The 18,585-nt window shown below is 42.4% G+C and overlaps 1 protein-coding gene across 1 annotated transcript in view; it reads right to left on the reverse strand.

Moving 5' to 3' along the window:
* LOC124277705 (sorting nexin-14-like) overlaps positions 1-16,964 on the reverse strand; it is a 121,307-nt gene extending 104,343 nt beyond the window's left edge. Inside the window, exons 1-6 of the mRNA XM_046713433.1 lie at positions 16,796-16,964; positions 6,674-6,794; positions 5,672-5,751; positions 4,202-4,280; positions 2,208-2,251; positions 1,804-1,891 (exon numbers count right to left, since the gene is read on the reverse strand). Coding sequence (XP_046569389.1) covers positions 1,804-1,891; positions 2,208-2,251; positions 4,202-4,280; positions 5,672-5,751; positions 6,674-6,794; positions 16,796-16,893 — 510 coding nt within the window. The 5' untranslated portion in view covers positions 16,894-16,964. The remainder of the gene's footprint in view (positions 1-1,803; positions 1,892-2,207; positions 2,252-4,201; positions 4,281-5,671; positions 5,752-6,673; positions 6,795-16,795) is intronic.
* Between the last annotated feature and the right edge of the window lie 1,621 nt (positions 16,965-18,585).

Here is an 18,585-nt window from a genome sequence, read left to right on the forward strand (position 1 = left end):
GAGTGAGTGAGTGAGTATGGAGTTGTAGGCGCCATACAAGCACTGGATCTGGTAGAAACGCCGGACAGGCGTTGGAGTGAGTGAGAATGGTTTTATAGGCGCCGTACAGGCGCTGGATCTGGTAGACATGCCGGACAGATGCTGGAGTGAGTGAGTGAGTATGGTGTCATAGGTGCCTTACAAGTGCTGAATCTGGTAGAAACGCCGGAGGCATTGGAGTGAGTGAGGATGGTTTTATAGGCCGCATTGCGCGCTGGATCTGGTAGATACGCCGGACAGACGCTGGAGTGAGTGAGTGAGTATGGTGTCATAGGTGCCATACAAGCACTGGATCTGGTAGATACGCCGGACAGACGCTGGAGTGAGTGAGTGAGTATGGTGTCATAGGTGCCTTACAAGTGCTGAATCTGGTAGAAACTCCGGACAGGCGTTGGAGTGAGTGAGGATGTTTTTTATAGGCGCCGTACAGGCGCTGAATCTGGTAGAAACGCCTGACAGGCACTGGAGGGGGTATGGTTTATAGGCGTCATACAAGCGCTGGATCTGGTAGAAACGCCATACAGGTGCTGGAGGGAGTAAGTATGGGTTTACAAGCTCAGTACAGCCGCTGGATCAGGTAGATGCATCATACATTCCCTGTAGACAGAAACGACGCTGGAACAGGTTGGTGTTGCGACGGAGGCGCTAACACCGACTGCAGAATGCCGAGGTCGTAGTCGATGTGGTAGAAGCGCTGTATAGGCGCTGTTGTACCAGACTGCCCTGCTAACTAGGTCAAGTCAAATGGGAGTCGAAACATCCAGTGACTGCTGGTCGCGCGGCGCATGCATCTGAGGCATCAGGAGTAAGATGTCTGCCAAGGACATGCTGGAAACAGCAACCTGGAGAAAGGAGACGGAGCGCCAGACGCCCTAGAGCTAGAGGACATCAGTGTTGTGGCAAGTATCTGGATGCTTGTCACAGGCGACGTCGGTGTTGGACCTGGCGCTTCAAAAGTAGGTGTTATATTAATTAAGTAAGTGCAACTGGCACATTACTTGTGTGAAAAAAAAGGGAAAAACACGAAAAGTGCAATTCACACAGTGTGAATGAGGGCACTTATGAGATACCCTGCCTTACAAACTATACAGCGTGTGCCGTATAGAAACTGCAACATAGCAGAAAACCCCAGCAAACACACGGTCAAAAAACATTATAGTAACGGGGTAGAACAGCATAAATGAGAACAACGTCTCACAAAATACTGACATAAACTGGAGACCGGAATTAAGGCTTATTAATAATATACGATGATAGTATAACATATAACCATGAGCCAAGAACAAGCCACTATGAATTCATCGAAGCCACAGGTTGTGAATGGCGAAGTGACCGATAATAGTGATGAAACTACCGTGTTTATCACAAACACCATCACTACAACAGTACTACGAAAAACGAAACAGAAAGGTAATACCTACACTCTCTGAAGAACAAAGGAAAATACCCAAAAGAAAGTTTATTATCAATAAACACAAATTCATAGGATACAAAACAGTCGAGCTGGCAAACCACACGTCTTGCGAGGCATGCGAAAAGCAATAATCCGAGGTGGCTGACGTCACGCTTCCGGTGATGCGTGCGCAGACGGATGTTTACCCGAGACCAGGAAGTGATCGCAGTCTACGCTTTTCAACATCAATCGTCTGGCACAGCCACGTTTCGAGTCGTAAACAATAAGTGCAGGAAGTAAGTAGTGCAGGATTAGTTAAATATTCATGATATATATATAGGAAAAGTATTACGAAGTGAAATGGAGAGTACCTTCTTAGCTCTACGTAGAAACACAGCTGCAATGAATCGGATGTTGCTCCTCAGTTCATCTGCAAACTCCTCATCTGTGCTGAGGTCCCTGCAACCATCAACCCCAGACATGATTCATGTGCAGTCTTGTATGTAAACGGACAAGAAATAAACAAGTATAAAGCATGGCTATCTTTGACAGACCCGGTCAAGAAATACACAAGGAATCCTTGATAACAGTTTTACCAGAGGAAAGATGGTAATGCCAAAATATATCTATGTAGAAATGTACAGATTCCCCCAAGTTATGATAGTTGTGTGACTGATTCCAGTATTGAATACATTGTTAGATAAAGAAACTACACAGTCGTATTGTATTGTCATTTATTGTACTACATGCTAACAGGTGAAATATAGCAACTTACTTATACCATGTGTAGACAAACTCCTTGAAAATAATACTGAAAAACTGAAAGTCAAAGAAACAAAAGTATTAGAACAAACAGGACATACAGAGCTTATCACCTTCCTTCTCATCCAAAACCTGTTCCCATATTGAACCTTCTTCTCATCAAATACAGTGTCCGAATACACTCTGAACCACATGAGAAATCCTCATGCAAACACTACCAAATACTCCTTTAATGAATGGTAATTCAAGTTAGTTTTTGGTATGCAAGACGACTATAAGAAAACTTAAAACATCTGTCAGTGTTGCATTTTGAATCTTGGACAAACAGTTGGTCACTAGCACTGCTTGTATATGGAAGCTGTGCAGTCAACACTTGATCTACTAGCTGAATTTACATTCTGGTTATTTAGAAGAAGGAAAACAGTGTACCTGTCAAAGACAATAATGCTAAGTCAATGACTATCCTGAGGAAGTGATAATCAACAAATTCAATCTACAGTGTCAGTGCTTTGAATAGAAGAAAGTCATCCCTCCCAATACACCTCCCTCCCCATGGACCATCTCCCCATACACCTCCCTCCCATGTACCATCTCACCATACACCTCCCTCCCCATGTACCATCTTCCAATACACCTCCCTCCCCATGTACCATCTCCCCATACACCTCCCTCCCATGAACCATCTCACCATACACCTCCCTCCCCCATGTACCATCTCCCCATACACCTCCCTCCCATGTACCATCTCACCATACACCTCCCTCCCCATGTACCATTTCCCCATACACCTCCCTCCCATGTACCATCTCACCATACACCTCCCTCCCCATGTACCATCTCTCACCATACTCCTCCCTCCCATGTACCATCTCCCCATACACCTCCCTCCCATGTACCATCTCACCATACACCTCCCTCCCCCCATGTACCATCTTCCAATACACCTCCCTCCCCATGTACCATCTCCCCATACACCTCCCTCCCATGTACCATCTCCCCATACACCTCCCTCCCATGTACCATCTCCCCATACACCTCCCTCCCATGTACCATCTCCCCATACACCTCCTCCCATGTACCATCTCACCATACACCTCCCTCCCCATGTACCATCTCACCATACACTTCCCTCCCATGTACCATCTCCCCATACACCTCCCTCCCATGTACCATCTCACCATACACCTCCCTCCCCATGTACCATCTTCCAATACACCTCCTTCCCCATGTACCATTTCCCCATACACCTCCCTCCCATGTACCATCTCACCATACACCTCCCTCCCATGTACCATCTCACCATACACCTCCCTCCCATGTACCATCTCCCCATACACCTCCCTCCCATGTACCATCTCACCATACACCTCCTCCCATGTACCATCTCACCATACACCTCCCTCCCATGTACCATCTCACCATACACCTCCCTCCCCCTATGTACCATCTCCCCATACACCCTCCCTCCCATGTACCATCTCACCATACACCTCCCTCCCATGTACCATCTCACCATACACCTCCCTCCCATGTACCATCTCCCCATACACCTCCCTCCCATGTACCATCTCCCCATACACCTCCCTCCCATGTACCATCTCCCCATACACCTCCCTCCCATGTACCATCTCACCATACACCTCCCTCCCCATGTACCATCTCCCCATACACCTCCCTCCCCATGTACCATCTCACCATACACCTCCCTCCCCATACACTTCATTCATCATGTACCACCTTTTAAACTTTATAAACTTCCTTTCCATATACTCCATCCAGTATACCTCAGTGTTGACTCTATCTAATATAATCAGTCCCATATACTATGTCCCAGCTACCTCTCTACCCACATACAATCTCCCCATATACTGTCCTAATACTCCAATATACAGATTGGGAATATCATACTTTAAATACATTCCATAAAAACATCACTGGAACATAACAAAGACAGCTGTAGCTAGCTCATAATTGCAAGTGTTGATTCAGTTTACAAACCCTGCTTACCTCATCTAAGGACTGATCCACTTTCTGCCGTATCTCAAGGTTGGTCCATGGTTGAAAGGCGAGAATATTCAACTCAGGTCTGCAGATCAAGTAGCAACATGTTATGATACTCAGAAACAGTTGTCTCCCCTTACTTGCAAGCCACCCCACACTCTCTGATGTGTGTGGCTGTGTAGCTCAGCAAATTAAACTTCAATCACAAAAGCACTGACATTTTGTTGGCTGGTTTATTTGCAAATCATGCTACAGTTAATGTAAACATGATAGTTGACTTGCCTATAACTTCCAGTTTGATTGTGACGAGGCTTGGAGTGTACATTTACTGAAACCTCTCAGTGTTATTATCCCATGTAGAACATGCTTACTCTACACCATCTCTTCACATCAGATGCAGTACATCTCTTAGTAAGAAGAATGGTGCCATAATAACTTGACTACTGTAATGGTATTCTTGGAATACTCCACTGGTGATTGTTCTCAGTGAGGGTCAGACATAAGATCCTGAACCTCCTTGACTGATATGAAAGGGTCAACCTATCAGGTGTGGTGAGAAAACAGCTACCATCCAGATGCCTCAGATCATATGTCATACCAGAAACATCCCTGACTGATATGAAAGGGTCAACCAATCAGGTGTGGTAAGAAAACAGCTACCATCCAGATGCCTCAGATCATATGTCATCATACCAGAAACATCCCTGACTGATATGAAAGGGTCAACCAATCAGGTGTGGTGAGAAAACAGCTACCATCCAGATGCCTCAGATCATATGTCATCATACTAGAAACATCCCTGACTGATATGAAAGGGTCAACCTATCAGGTGTGGTGAGAAATCAGCTACCATCCAGATGCCTCAGATCATATGTCATCATACTAGAAACATGACTGAAAATATTTGGCTACAAGTGTTTTTTTCTTTCATGGTGCCGATCTGGACATATAAGCTATCCAGTGTCACTTCTAAGAATTTTTATGCAAAGATGGAAGAAACTTTACCTTAAACTGTATTCAGATCAGAATGATATAGCTGAATATCATGTTATTTCAGGTGTTGCTTTTACTTTATATATCTAAAATAAAAACTGATCATAAGTGTAGCCATTAGTTCTAGAATCGATAAATTTTACATACTGGATTGTTTTGGTTGATCACTGTTGCAGATCAACTAATCAGCAATCACAACATTTAACATTTATTGTGGAAAAAATGGCCATGAATTTTTTATTTACTTAGGACAGGCATTGAGGTAACTTACCCCTTACTACATCTAAGTGTTATGTTAGCTTTAAGATGATCTTGGGGCTTAGATTGTTTAAAAATTCAAGGCACTGTTATGCAACATGTTAAATGCAATAAACAAGAATAACATCAGATTATGTAAATTATCACTACATGAAAACACAAACAAATGAACAACACAAAATTTAAGCATTCTTTTTCAGTTATGAGGCATAACTAGAGCATTACCTGTGTCTGGGGCACTTTCTCTGACCACACACAGTGCACACTGTCTTCATGAGTGTCAGCTCGTCATACTGGGAGGACGACTGTGAATATGACTTCATGTGATCACTAGACGGAGCATGTTTATATGTTTCAAATCAAGATAGTTTTACACCATTCCAAATTCAACTGACAATTCAGCTTTCACAGAGAGAGGGTGTGTGTGCATGTGCAAGAGTGTGTGCTGGCGTGTGAGTGTGCATGTGCAAGAGTGTGTGCTGGTGTGTGAGTGTGCATGTGCAAGAGTGTGTGCTGGCGTGTGAGTGTGCATGTGCAAGAGTGTGTGCTGGCGTGTGAGTGTGTGCAAGTGCTGGCAAGAGAGTGTGTGCTGGCGCATGTGCAAGAGTGTGCATGTGCAAGAGTGTGTGCTGGCGTGTGAGTGTGCATGTGCAAGAGTGTGTGCTGGCGTGTGAGTGTGCATGTGCAAGAGTGTGTGCTGGCGTGTGAGTGTGCATGTGCAAGAGTGTGTGCTGGCGTGTGAGTGTGCATGTGCAAGAGTGTGTGCTGGCATGTGAGTGTGCATGTGCAAGAGTGTGTGCTGGCGTGTGAGTGTGTGCATGTGCATGTGCAAGAGTGTGTGCTGGCGTGTGAGTGTGCATGCAAGAGTGTGTGCTGGCGTGTGAGTGTGCATGTGCAAGAGTGTGCTGGCGTGTGAGTGTGCATGTGCAGGTGTGTGCTGGTGTGTGAGCATGTGCAAGAGTGTGTGCTGGCGTGTGAGTGTGCATGTGCAAGAGTGTGTGCTGGCGTGTGAGTGTGCATGTGCAAGAGTGTGTGCTGGCATGTGAGTGTGCATGTGCAAGAGTGTGTGCTGGCGTGTGAGTGTGCATGTGTTTGTGTACCTTATAACAAATGAAATATGTATATACAATCTTGAACATGTGTATGCTCATACAAATACAGTCATGATTTCATCTTTATGACAATCCTCGATCAAAGCATTTATATGAATAACATGAAAGACCTTACCTTTTTCTTCCTGCTGTACATAGGCAACAGGTTGGGCAGCAGTGTGTTGGGACTGACACACACGTAGGTCACTGCCATGCCGACCACAAACGACCATACCGCCAGAAACCATTTCAGATAGCTGCAATGATAAAGCAAACAAAGGTGAAATCTAAGTTCAACTCATGTTTAAATTAAATAATATCACCTCACTAAGAATCTTTCGGCAAAGGGATATCTTCTGTAATGACAAACAAAAAGGTACATTAATGACACCAATATTCTTTGGAGATAGCTAAGTAAGACTGTCGTGTCTTATCTTATTTATCAATTTCTTGGTTTCATCTAAGTCTCAATGTCTTGTCAAATGACCTACCAAACCAAATACATCTTGAAAATTTTAACTATAGTCCGTTTGGCTCAAAAACGGACCGATGAATTGCAATCTAACTCGAAAACTACTAAACATATTATACTCAATGAAACGCTGATCATAATCAAAACATCAGACCAACTCTGTGATTTATTTGCAGAATTTATCTTCTAAAAATAGAAAAGTTGTTTAACAAACTATCATTAAAATTTTGACACAGTTCACTATTTGTTACGAAGGAGGAGTGCAAAGAAAGGGACAGCCAGGTGTGCAGGAGGATGGAGATGGCACAGCACAGGTTAAAGAATCAATAACTTTGTCAGCACTTGCTTCTCAAACACCTGGCTGTCCCTTTCTCTGCACTCCTCCCTCGTAACACATAGTGATCTGTGTCAAAATTTTAATGATAGTTTGTTAAACAACTTTTTTATTTGTATGACATAAATTCTGCAAATAAATCACAGAGTTGGTCTGATGTTTTGATCAGTGTTTCATCGAGTATCATATGTTTAGTAGTTTTCCAGTTAGGTTGCAATTAATCGGTCCGCTTCTGAGCCAAACGGACTATACAAATTGTATATTTATAATACTTATCATATCTCACGGTATGCACTTCTCTTCCTTACTTCGACCATGGCATGGAAACATGCTGCAGGCAAAGTTGAACAAATCTTCTGACCTCTGTTCCAACCGATCGCTCCACACCGTTCCCATTCTTGGGCATGTTAATGATCCCTGTATAGCATGCTAAACGCTCAGGACGGTCACATGACCTCCCACTGCTGTCAATCTCGTAATCTGTGAAGTGGGGAAGGTTGGGTGGGAATCCATCGCGTGAGATAGGAGAAGTATTATAAATATACAATTTATTGTTAAAATTTCCAATTGTTTAAACTTATCCTATCTCACGGTATGCATTTATCCCACGTTGGACGGTGGGTCACAGATTACCCTGTGTCGAACATATAACAACCGTGAAGCCAAATAACACAAGGAGGCCTGGAGAAAGCACCAACTCCCGATATGCTATACTCCATTACTTTTGATGGGTTGCTTCTCTTGGCTTACACAGCACAAAGACTATAGGGTCCCAAATCAATGTGGTTTTTAGCCGCAACTTTTCTTCAAGACAAAAGGACGCAGTTTGGCAAGTAAACCCCACTTCCCCGTGATTTCTCAGAAGACCCCAGTGAATTCATGTCTAAGACCTTAATCTGGACAGTCCTTGCTTCGAAACCATCTCCTGCAGTCACACGCTGGAAGGTGGTGAAAGGAAGACAGCCCGGTGCTCAATTCGTTTAGCCTACCAATCAATCATTCCAAGATGAGAAAGGAACTTTGGAGTGGAACACTTTGAAAACCCCGTAGGTATTTGGAAAATCAACATTTTACTGACGTAATTGCTCAGTAGTAGAGGTCAGTAAGTGGAATGTCGCCCCCCTCTGGATGAAGTACAAGACTGGCCTCACAGTCTATAGAGACATGAGTATGACTAAAGTAGAACAAGAAGAAAAGATGACATCAATATCTTCTCTTGAAATACAAGGTAGCAAGACCATCGCAAGAAAGGTTGCCCCTTCATCTGCGTTCATGGGCCAACGAAAGATCAGATCAGTGACGGATAAATCTTGTAGATAGTGTGAGGCAAAGACCGTTCCTGACCTCCAGAAACAACCCTCCACAGTTGCTGTGTAGTGCCATCGTTGAAGCCAAAGCTCGTGTTTTGTGAGAGTTCGCAGGTCATCGTAGGCATAGGCTCTTAGGATGGTTGAACGCATCCAAAGCACAAGTGTTGTACGCGAGACTTCTGCTGATGAAGCTGGAGACAATGGGTTGAAAAGTCTCTTGTGTAACCTACGTCGGCCTTGAGATGCAGCAAGGTACACTCATAATGCCCTAACCAGACAGAGTGAGAGATCCTCTGTGTTGTTGGGCCCCAGTATCCTGGACAGTGGTGGAATGACGAAAAGTCTCTCGGGTTGTCCAGGTAACTGATTCTTGGCAATTAAGTCCCATCTTAGGTCAAGAAAGACTGTGCCATGCCCCTTCCGTTCAAAGTGCACTCTGTTGACATCAAAGACAAGAAGTTCTGAGATGCGTGCAGCGGTCGCAAGGGCCAATAGGAAGAAGGTCTTGAAAGTAATACACTCGAAATCTTTCTTCCCTAGAGGCTCGGACTCATCTGAGGCGAATGTCTGAGGACAACCGAGACGTCCCAAGCCAATGGCTGGAATTTCTTAGACTGGTGTAAACAAGTGTAATAAAGACTGGAGTTCAGAGACAGTAGAGGCTTTAGTACCCGAGGCTGTGGCTATTACTGTATTGATGGCTGCCAGATACGTAGCCAACGTGGAGTCGGAGTTTGAGTACAACTCATGGAAGTAATGCCGGTGGTGGGAACACATACGTGTTGAGGCCCCCCGAGGGTATTGCTAATGCATGGCGTTCCTATGCTAACGGATCCAGGAACCGGGAACATGAAGCTGGGTAGCTGAATGTTGAATCTGGATGAAACAGGTCCACTGCTGAGCTCGCAATCAGGAAGCACTGAGTCTTGAATATCTTAGGATGTAGCATCGACTGTCGGGGATGGCCGATGCCTGGTATGTGATCAACTCTGACTGTGATAGTCCATGAGATGGAAGAACTGCTGAACCCACTGCGGTGATCCTGTGGACACCATCTGGTTGATGTACCACACCACCATGGCATTGTCCGACTGTACGAGTGGACTGGTTGATCGTAGAAGATGAGCCCAATGGGCTATCACCAATATAACCGCCCTGAACTCTAGTTCGTTGATGTGACAGGACTGATCTGCAGGAGACCACAACCCTGCCATTTGAAGATCCTGAAGGTGAGCTCCCCACCCTTGTAGAGAAGTATCCACATAGAGGTGATGAAAGGGAGCGAACGGCCTCAAAGAGACCCCTCTGCAAATGGTTCATTCTACCAGCCACCGTCGTAGATGGGGATGGAGCATTGAATGTAGTAGGATTGGCGTGTGGGGACCTGATATAAGGTCTGAGGAACTGTTGTAATGGCCGAAGTCGCAGTTGTTTCCTGAGGGTAAGAGCCTGGACTGATGGCAGCAGACTGAGGAGCTCTTGCCACTGATGAAGAGTTCTGGGTTGAGTCAGTTCTAAGGGAACCAGTCGTTGAATCTTGACAAACAGGGCTCAGGGAGCAAAACATCGTGTCAATAAACTGGAGGCATAGAGTCGGGATCAGTTCTGACTTCTTAAAATTGATGAGCCATCTTAACTGGTGAAGTAGCTAGATGTAGAACCAAGATGGTAGATGTACCACACCACCACCGAGTACTCGAGTTGTCCGATCATATGAGAAGACCAATCGAAAGTAGGCCAAAGTATTATTGCTGGGATAACTGCCTTGTACTCCAGCTTGTTGATGTGGAGGGTCAGTACGTCACATGACCACAGTCCTGCTACTAGTAGATTGTGAAGTTGAATTTCCCCATTCTTAAAGTGATGTGTCTACGAATAGGCATTATATGTCAAGTAAACTCCCACACAGACATTCAATTCGTCGAGTCATTAACGCAGGGTGAAGAATCGATGAAGCTAGAAGGATCACTGCTTGGTGATTGGCGATCCTTAGGAATGGCCGTAAAAACCTCTGAATCTTCCATAGTCATGGTAAAACTCTGGACGGGAAAACTGGGGCTGACATTAGTAAACCCCTGCAAATCTGGCAGTTGTAACAGTAATTACTAGAGGAGGGATGCGTTGATTTGGTGAGCCACCACTGAATGTTCTGGGAAATGAATGCTGCACTAAAACGAGATCACTGTCTCACTGCCTCGCTATAACGCTGCCTGTCTCACACTTCACTGCTATTTGTTGTTTCGCAGAATGTAGTACTCCCCTGGCTTGCGCCTCACTGCTCTCTTTGGTAATTCGCAGAATGCAGTAATTCTCTGTCAATGGCATAAATCCGCTGCGCAGTCTTTGCATTCTGTCAAATATGTAGTTGAAACTTAGCACACACAAATATTTCCCATGTGATAATACAGTGAAACTGTATAGTAACCAGCATAGTCATCTATTGAGTTCCGAAGTACTACCGGTGTACCTCCAGTCAACTCCCTGTATGATGTCACCGGTGCATTGTTAGGCTGACCTCCATGATATTAGATGCAAAGACGGTACACTGAGAGCACGCATATGAAGGTGAGAACAGTTCTAATTTCATAAGTAGAGAATCTACAAGAGCTGGTGGGGAAATGTAGAAGGTATAGGAGGATGTGCTAGTAGACAGTTGGCAATGTAAGACTCAAACAGAAGTGATGTGTATCATAATGTTGGTTAAAAGCCAGTCAAAGAAATATCAACCGAGAGTATCCCCATTAATAGTGGTCTGTAGAGCTGGTGTCAGTGCTGAGGGGTACATTCGCTGAACGTATCGCTTGTCAGCGGTAATTAAAATAGGTAGTTAGTAGCCCCAGCTGAGTGTGGATACAATGAAGGGGTCTCCCCATGGAGGAAGGAGAGGGGAATCGTCAAACATTGACTAGTGAGATTGGTGAACTCGGCAGTAGGACTTGACAATACTGATATGGAAACGCGCCTAGTTGCTGTACTTATTTCAAAGCCGTTGCCAAGACTTGTAGCATCAAGTCAAAGTCCATGAGAAGGCAAAGTTGTGTATCTTGGGAATAACCTCAAGACACTGGTAGGTTCGGCTGCGGCACTCAAGAAGTAGCCTGTGACGAATAAGAGGAAATGAATCGGATCGCCAAAGCAGACAGCTTCGCCAAACCTAATGTCAAGTTTGAAGGCTGAGATGCAGTGGCCGAGACAAAGGGGGTAAGTCGCCGAAGCAGTCTAAAGAGGGATCACCAAAGGTGGTTGGTGATGAATCACCACAGAAGTCATAGGCCGGAACGCCAGGAGGGATCACCGAACTGGTAGGGATCGCCGAACTAGAAAGGATCGCTGAAGTGGTAGGTATCGCCGCACTGCAGGGATTGCTGAACTGGTAGGGATCGCTGAGATTGTTGAACTGAATGGAAGCACTGAACCAACCATGAGTGGCACACTAGTCTGAAGCACCGAACCTAGTGGGAGCGCCAATCTGGGTTGATGCTCCGTAATGAATGGAGTTGTTGTACCAATTGGAAGTATCAAACTAAGGGGAATCGTCGAACTGGAAAACAGCACTGGAGGCCGATCGTAAGTCCACACTACAATAAGTGACCGTAGAAACAGAGATCACCGAACCAGAAAAGTGAGACACACTGTCACTTGGGGCTGATACTGGCGTTCCTTGAGCTGAACAGATGTCACGAGAGCCGTTCAACGTTGCTGGAAAGGCGAAGTATGAAACACCACCACTCTAGTAGGAGAATCAGCATGTCTAGTAACTGGACTATGAGGACAGAATAAACGTGGTAGATTTTCACTAAGATAGGAGTCCGACTGATTGTCTAAAACATCATCCTGCGGGGATGGTGAAGAAAGCCGAGCAGGCTTATAAGGATGATCCCACTTAGATTGCTAGAAGCTGAGAGACCCTCAGATGGTTTCCCATGGTCCCTGTATGCCACTCGCCTGCTTTCAACCTTACGATAAGCAGTAAAAGCATCATCTAAGTTCGGACAGTAAGAGCAACGATGAGACCAATCGCACCAACCAATGCAATCCACGCATAATGAAATGGGTTCTGCAGCAGAAAAGTGTTTTCTACACCTATCACAATGTTTCCTCTTCCATGTAGAACAATTACTTCTTCCCTTATTAAGAAAAAAGAAGAATGGCAGACAGAGCCTACACACGTCCAAACCTGTGGGCAACAAGTAAGAGAATGACTGCAGTGGGATGTCACGTGACCGTCTTGAGCACTTAGAAGCTTTACAGGGATCGGTGGGAAGCGATCGGGTTGGAGAGAGGCCATAAGATTTGTTCAGAGGTACAGATAAGCTGCGTAAATTACGCAAATATTTATGTGAAAACTCAATTCTTGTTAAGTCTATTGCGTACAACTATGCTCAGTCAAGTAAACTTAGGCTCAGTATTATTCGTTACACTGCTTATACTGAGTCTAACAAGCCCTAGTAAAAGGTCGCGTCAGCTAACCTTTGAGCCACCTATGACCGTCCAATCAAATGCAAGACGGCCGAACAGATTTAACTAATCAGACAACGGCTACTGTTTAGGGTTCGGCGGGACTTACAAAATTCCCCAGTCACTGACACTGATCTCTCAACAAATGAAATCCGCATAAAACACAGATATTTGACTTGACAGATATATAAGCTTAGGGCTTTCTGATGACATGGTTACCATTAACTAATATTTCCGCAAGCTGACATCCTTGAATATTGACAAAAACGCTATTTTCAGCAACTGTTTACTCACTGTTGTGTCGTGCTCCATGTGCATCACTCGGAAGTGATCGTATGGAAAATAGCATTCTGAATTGTTTGAGTACAAACTTTTTCGAGGTAAAAGTTCAAAAGGTACATGCGAATGTCAACTTTCGCAATTTGGTAAGCCGTGTTCTGATTGGTCAATTGAAAAGGTTAGCTGACGCGACCTTCTACTAGGGTTTGTTAGACTCATTATAAGCAGTGTAACGAATAATACTGAGTCTACGTTTACTTAGACTGAAGTACGCTTGAATTTTTGTAAATACTCAATAAATTTGATCTTACATGCGTACATACAAAAAAGATAAAATAATTGAGATATATTGAGAGGTTCTATTTCAGTACATGAACTTGGCAACTTGCAGTCTTTCTCATCGTTTCAAATATTACAAATCAAATATAAATAACAAAGACGTAAACCAACATTAAAACATTATTACATTTTTACAATTAATGAAACATGGCAAAATACCCAAATAAGTTTGAGTGAGGTGGGTACAATTTATTTGGTTACTCAAAGGAAAATTAGGATACCAAATTGAGAGTACATAACTCAATAACCCAAAAAGTTATCTGTAGCTCTGTTTGTTCAACTTTGCCTACAGCATGTTTCAACGCCATGGTCAAAGTAAGGAGGAGAAGTGCTCACCGTGAGATAGGATAAGTTTAAAAATATACTTTTTTCACAATTTTCGTGATGAAATAGAAAGAAAAAATTAATCTTTGAATCAATTGTCACTCATTTGTTATTTGTACCAATGCTACATCAACATGTGTGACTAAAATTAAAAAGAACAAGTGTTTGACACTGATATGGCAATGTCCCCCGCCGCTAAAGAATGGAAAATCTATATTTACTACTTTTTATTTTTGGGTCACATACAAGATGCCTGAAATGACTGGTGTCTGCATAATCACCCAATGTAGGCTGTCAACATACTTCAAACATTGGGTGCAATGTTTTTTATGGGTTTTTTAAAAAGCGGTCAAAGTATTGTGGTGACCTTGAAGATAAGGTCAAGGTTACCCAAATAAACTGGTGTCTGTGTAATACTCCAATGTATGCTGTCACCACATGAGATATCGCGTTAACAAGAGTTGGAAAAGTGGTCAAAGTGTCGTGGTGATCTTGAAAATAAGGTCAAGGTCACGCAAATCGACTTGTGTCTGCGTAATCCCCCAATGTAGGCTGACACCAAATTTGAAGACATTGGGTACAACAGTTCATGAGATATCGCGTTAACAAGAGTTGGAAAAGTGGTCAAAGTGTCATGGTGACCTTGAAAATAAGGTCATGGTCACCTAAATCAACTGGTGTCTGCGTAATCCCCCAATGTATGCTGTTACCAAATTTGAAGACATTGGGTACAACAGTCCATAATATGCCGTGTTAAGAAGAGTTGGAAAAGTGTTCAAATTGTTGTGGTGACATTGAAAATAAGGTCAAGGTCACGCAAATCGACTGGTGTCTTCGTAATACCCCAATGTAGGCTGACACCATATTTGAAGACATTGGGTACAACAGTTCATGAGATATCGCGTTAACAAGAGTTGGAAAAGTGGTCAAAGTGTCGTGGTGACCTTGAAAATAAGGTCAAGGTCACGCAAATCGACTGGTGTCTTCGTAATACCCCAATGTAGGCTGACACCAAATTTGAAGACATTGGGTACAACAGTTCATGAGATATCGCGTTAACAAGAGTTGGAAAAGTGGTCAAAGTGTCGTGGTGACCTTGAAAATAAGGTCAAGGTCACGCAAATCGACTGGTGTCTGCGTAATCCCCCAATGTAGGCTGACACCAAATTTGAAGACATTGGGTACAACAGTTCATGAGATACCGCGTTAACAAGAATCGGGAAGTACATACGTACAGACAGACGTACGGACGGACGGACACTGCTGAAAACATAGTTCCGCGCTGCGGCAGGGGACAACAAAAACACATCATGTCATCATGTTTTTCAGTCCACATCAAACTTGAAATATTTGTGTTGGGAACTGGTTACATGTCCAAAATATATACAAAAATTGTTGGCTAATACTTTCTAATATTTTGCATTTTATCACATGCAAGATCTACTATGAAACACTGCAACAGCAACAGACCAACAGGATGTCTGCTATCACACTTCCTACATACATGATGATCTACATACACCTTGTACTCAACATTAATTAGGTAAATATTCCCAACAATTTCATAATCATTGATGAAATTCTGCAGAGTAAAACTAAAACAAACTCTCCATCAATAACAGTACTAATTTGGAAGTTGAAATCATAATATATATATTAAGTTTTTTTGTACACCTACACTCAATTTTCCAAATATTTTCTGATCCAACTTATAAAAATATAAGTCCTGAAGGAAACCAGTTTTACAAAATAATTTAACTTTATTCAATTGAGTAGAATATGCTTACAAGTATTACCCCAAGTGAAGATTCTAACTGTGCTAACCCAAGGTTAATTAAAATTCATAGAGACTGGTGAATCTAAAATCAAACTCTATGCTTTTATGCATGAAAATATACATGGGTTTTCACAATATTCACATTGCCTGATACTGTTTATACTCATGCAAGCAAATTAACTAATGATCTTCATGAATTATATAGGGTGACTTTCCCAACATCATCAAATTAAAAGTGGATCATGGTACTGACAACAAAAAGGTTGATGAGAGGTGTATGTGCATAGGATCTTGTGACAAGCAGCAGATTAACATTAAGAGCAGTGCTCAGGTGATTGATAACAAGAAGCACATAATAGGATGAGGCCAGGTGGAGAATTTACAAGTGAAGTATGCTATAAGTTTGGTTATTTTGTTACAAGCCTGTCAACCAAGCATGGTTGTAATCAGAGACAATGGTTACAATGACTGTCAAATGAGTAGTGTATTAGCAATAGTTCTCAGATACAGAGAAGCCACCAATCACACTATTCTCATAAAAATAGGTGGTATTAACACATTCAGACAGACAGACAGACAGATATTTATTCAGTATAAAGGCCACTGGCCCAAAATACAATCATATTGACATATAAATTCTGCACATTGTACAAAATACATTATAAAGCCATGGAAAATTTATATAAATTACTTATTACTCCTGTCAATAACTTGCTGGACCTTATCTAAATATAAGGAAATCTTTCTCAACTGACTGAAGTCTTGAGGTGAGATTAAGTTAACAAATGTAGTATCAGAGTTACATGTAGATGTGTCCAGTATATTATGCCGCAACTGATGATATTGTTCACAGATTAATAATATATGTCCTTCATTCTCAATGTTATACTTATTATTAACACATTCAAGAAGTATGGCTAATGACAGGGGCGACCTGTCCAACTCATTTCAAACTCGCGAATTACCTGTAGAAGATCAGTGTGAGAACAAGCAACACAGCTGTTCCAGAAGTGAACTTGATATGCTTCTGGGCGTAAAATTTTAAAATATACCATGGTATCATATTTAAAAAGAAAAATGCTTCACATAATACGTTTACTATCACTACTGAGGTGCCCCTCCTCCTTCTTCGATGTTTACGGAAGAGTAATCTCGGGGAGACAACTCTTTATCTTCATCGTGAACAACCACTAGAATGATCAATATACAGATTTAGTACGTGATCTAAACATCAAGTTTTCAGATTTTGGGGGTGTTGGGTTGTGGAAGTCTATGTTGGTTAGATTGCTGGCTGATGATATGGTGCTTTGCTGTGTGGTATATTCTGAACGTTTTAGGTTCGAATGGGACAAACCAGACGTACTGTATTGTAAAAGTATTGTCCATAGATACAGTGATGTAACGAACGAACGAGGCGTTGTCAAGTAAGTGTCCAGGTAGTTAATGCCAATCTGGAATGTCAATGTTTTTCACACACAGCGGATTATTGCCATGTAGCTACCAGTGGGTTGAGGAGAACAGACGAGCTCTCAATACAGCATATTGTGTCGTGTACTCAGCATACTTAACGTCACCTCACGATTGGATTATATCTGATGTATCGTGCATATCAAAACAAAATGTCAGTAATGATATAACATTGGTCAGTCCATTAATCCAAGAACAGATATTGTAAAGTTGTTTCTTAAAGTAAAAGATATTAACTCTACGATGTAATATATCAGGTTTTATTTACAGTAACTTAAATACACCTGTGCAGATTGCTGGGTGAGCGTATATAATATATATGTAATACATCTATCAAACTTATGAAAAGAGCTGTGAGATGCATGATGTAAGAGTGACCTACCTTTCCCTAAAATAAAGTGAAACAAAAACCTGAGTTTGAAGATCATTTATTCGCTTTATTTGGAGATACCACCCTGCATTGATAACTCACTCGGACACGACATGATGAGCCAACATATCCTTGTTTTAACCGCAAAAGTTACAATCGTTTGGCATGTATGGGTATGAGATGTTTCCAGGCAATCCCAATATATTTGCATATGACGCACGTACTGTGTGCGTGTTATTATTTATTCAACAAAAATATAATATAAACGTTGTTTTGTCGTTGGAAATTAATGTGTATCTTCATGCCCGTAGATACAGTGGACTTCACTAACTGAATTCCATTATGATCAAAGTTTCACAGACAACAATTGTTTATATACGTCTCCCCTTTGGTTTTGGTTAATAAATAGTGCAATAACTACCAATACTCTTTAAAAATGTTTTGAGGGATCGTATTATCATTCATTCATTTTTATCTGTCTATCCATCTATATTTAAATAAATTTATCATCATTGCTGAAATGACTAAAATCTGCATGATAACACTTACTATTTTCTAGTAGTAGCTGATAGCTCCATTCTGTGCTGCATTGATACAAGACACATCTGAAGTGCCCAATATGACGGTGGTTTAATGATGACCATACTACGTTGGCACAGTTTCGTAAAGGAGTTAAATGTATGACACCCACATTTTTTGTTTTCGCTATTGATGACCTGAGAGCTCTACTAGCAGACTTTGAAGCATTCTTGGGGATGGGATGAACGTTTCTGTAGACATGCATAGTTATTTTGGCACTATTGATGTTAAACGGGTACATCGTTCTCTACGGTGTACAACTTAAGTGTGTTTCTTTTCTGCTTTTACACTGAGCATATTCTGATGACACTATGTATAGAGTATGTCCAAAGTAAGTAT

The sequence above is a fragment of the Haliotis rubra genome, unplaced genomic scaffold (assembly GCF_003918875.1).
Source record: "Haliotis rubra isolate DU_JTF1 unplaced genomic scaffold, ASM391887v1 Scf226, whole genome shotgun sequence".
Lineage (NCBI taxonomy): Eukaryota > Metazoa > Mollusca > Gastropoda > Lepetellida > Haliotidae > Haliotis > Haliotis rubra.